General features: G+C 52.0%; 1 protein-coding gene across 1 annotated transcript; it reads left to right on the forward strand.

The window, feature by feature from the left end:
• The first annotated feature begins 769 nt into the window (after positions 1–769).
• Positions 770–2,674, forward strand: LOC120634752. The gene has a single exon (XM_039905527.1). It carries the CDS (start codon positions 770–772, stop codon positions 2,672–2,674), a length of 1,905 nt encoding a protein of 634 aa, XP_039761461.1.
• Positions 2,675–2,947: the final 273 nt, after the last annotated feature.

Here is a 2,947-nt window from a genome sequence, read left to right on the forward strand (position 1 = left end):
TATAATCCGATGGGACAGCCGCTCCGACAGCTTAACGTGCTCTCCGAGGCACGGGGGTTTATCAACGCCAATTTCCAAACTGCGGGCTGGGGATACAAAAATCTTGATATATGAACCCGGGGACTTATTAACGGGGAACCATACCCACTTAACTCTCGAACATCAATATTGGAAAAACAGCTTAGACCTTTATTCTGGGCCGACGCAAAACTTTCCCTTGTAATGGCGGTTATAGAAAAAAGTAAGTTACGGAGTTAGCTACTCTGAAAAACTTAACACATTTTAGGGCTCCGTTGGGAAACGAGAAACTCTTATGGTTTTTTCATACACTGAATATATGGAATCAGAGCAATGACCCAACAAGCTGCTTCAATACGGGTTCGCGGGCATTGACGATTATTACTTTAATAACCGGGACCGTCGGATTAACGTGCTCTCCGTGGCACGGTGATGAACTACGCTAATTTCCTAACTCCGGCCAGGTACTGAATATTTGGAACCTTAAATTACACATTAGTTTATATGTAATACCTAACTACGTCTTATAACTACACGCCACTAATACAGAACACCCGGCTAAGTTTGTTGTGGGCTTCTTCTTAGACCAGGGCGCGTTTGGGAGGAGTAGGTTCTGGAGTTGTCGTTCTTTGATAAAGTTAGTGATTGGATTGTGTGGTTGTGTCTGTTTGTCTGTTGTTCGTTTTTGTGTGTTTGTCAATTTATTGTTAAGTAGGGGTTTTTAAGTTGTGGGTAGCTATTGTTGCGGTATATGACGGGGCCAGCGGATGCCCCTAAGCTGCGCGATGTGGCATCGGGGTCGGGGGATGCTAGTCGGTCTCGTAGGGTGGCAAATGTAAGAAATGGGTCTCGGACACGGAGTCCAATCTCTCGGGCTGCACGCAACGATGCATCGGACTCGGAGTCGGAGGGCTCAAGAGCGTCTTCGAGAGGTGACGCCACTTCACGTGGTAGAACTCGGACGAGGGGTCGCGGTACAGGTATTGTGCGTGCAAGGGCTGAATTGCGAGCTGCTAAAGACGAAGCGAATGAGCAAGCCTTCGAACAGTGTCTTAGGGATCGGCTGTACCGAAAAGAGGTACCTCAGTTTGTGCTGGACCCAGAGGAGACAATCGAAATCCGAGCACCGGAGGACACGAGTAAGCTTAACGCAGAGGAGTTGCGGGCTCTTGGCGGTCATAACGTGGCCAATATTGTGCAGGTGGCTGCCAAGTCAGGTAATCTGAAAGGGACCTGGGTGAAACGTCTTAAAGACTCAGCTCACGTCCTGCAGGAGGTGGTTGACACTTTGGCTACCAGGACAGAAGTGAACGAGACACGCCGGCTTAGAGCTGACAATGGCCGTCTTCGTAATGAAGTGGAAAACCTGAAGGCTGAGCTAAAGGCCCACCGGCGTGAGTTTGCCGAAATGAAGAGTTCCATGGCTGCGACGAAAGACTCTCCTACTCCCACGCTGAGCAGTGACCTCATTGAAGATCTTAGGTCCTCCATAGTCTCTTCCGTCGGAATTATGCTCGACGCTCGATTTGCGGGCATTGAAGAGAGGCTTCTGCCTGAAAAAGTGCATCGCCCACCTTTGGGGGTGGATAGGAGGAAGCGAGTTCCGCAAGCATCTCAGCCAAGCACTGTCAATGTGACGGAACAGATAGCCTCGATGACCCAGAACGCCCCAGTGACCGAATCTTCTGCTGGAGCTCCAGACCCAGTCGCTGGCCCGAGTGGATCTCATGTGACGAATGCCACTAATTGGGCCACGGTAGTAAGGAAAGGAAAGAAGGGGAAGCCAGCCTCTCCTACTTCTGAGCCTGCACCTGCAGTCAAGTTAGCACACCCAGCTCGGCCAAAACTAGTCTCTCATAAAACTGCTGCGGTTGTTGTTACTTTGCAGTCGGAAGCGGCAGAAAAGGGGGTGACCTACGCCCAAATCATCGAGCGGGCCGAGCAGAGTATCAACCTGCAGGAGATGGGCATCGGTGACGGCATGAAGATTCGCCGAGCTACTACCGGAGCCAGATTGCTGGAGCTGCCCAAGGGTCAAACTTCGGAGCAGGCCGAGTTGTTAGCGAGCAAGCTTAGGGTGGCGTTAGATGGCTTGGCTAACGTCGTCAGGCCCAGCCAGTCTGCGACCATAAGGGTGACAGGGCTTGACGATTCGACCACGAAAGAAAAGATTATCACCGCCGTCGTGAGAGCTGGGAACTGTTCTGCAGAGTCAGTGAAAGTCGGCGAAATCCAGCTTGGCCCTAGGGGAATGGGAACTGTCACGATTCATTGTCCCATCGAGGTAGCTAAGGTGCTGTCTGAGGCCGGGAGACTATTGGTTGGTTGGAGCGCGGCCGAGGTTCAGGTGCTCGAGCAGCGCCCACTGCGCTTCTTCAGGTGTCTCGGCATCGGACACACGAGGCCAGTCTGCCCCTCCAGCGCGGATCGGGGGAATCTGTGTTACAGATGCGGTGTTGATGGTCACAGAGCAATGGAGTGCACGGGCGAGATCCGGTGCGCGGTTTGTACAGATAGAGGACTGCCTGCAGCTCATATTATGGGTGGAAAGAGCTGCAATCCCCCCGCCACGAAGGGCAGAACAGCTCCATGGGCTCAAACTACCACCAGCGCCGGACGCCGTGAAATACAAGAGGAAGTTGATATGACATCATGAACTATCAGCGTAATATCAGCTTCCTCCAGTCGAATTTAAACCACTCCGCAGGGGCTCAGGACCTCTTGTTACAGTCAATAGCGGAGTGGGGGATAGATGTTGCCGTGGCTTGCGAGCCCTACTACGTTCCTCCTCACACACACTGGGTGGAAGATTTGGACGGATCAGTTGTGGTTATGATTGGGAATAGTACCGGTCCCTCACTCTTAATGGTAGAAAGAGGTGCGGGATATGTGGTGGCAAGATGGGGGGATTACGTGATTATAGGAACGT

The sequence above is a fragment of the Pararge aegeria genome, chromosome 25, assembly GCF_905163445.1.
Source record: "Pararge aegeria chromosome 25, ilParAegt1.1, whole genome shotgun sequence".
Lineage (NCBI taxonomy): Eukaryota > Metazoa > Arthropoda > Insecta > Lepidoptera > Nymphalidae > Pararge > Pararge aegeria.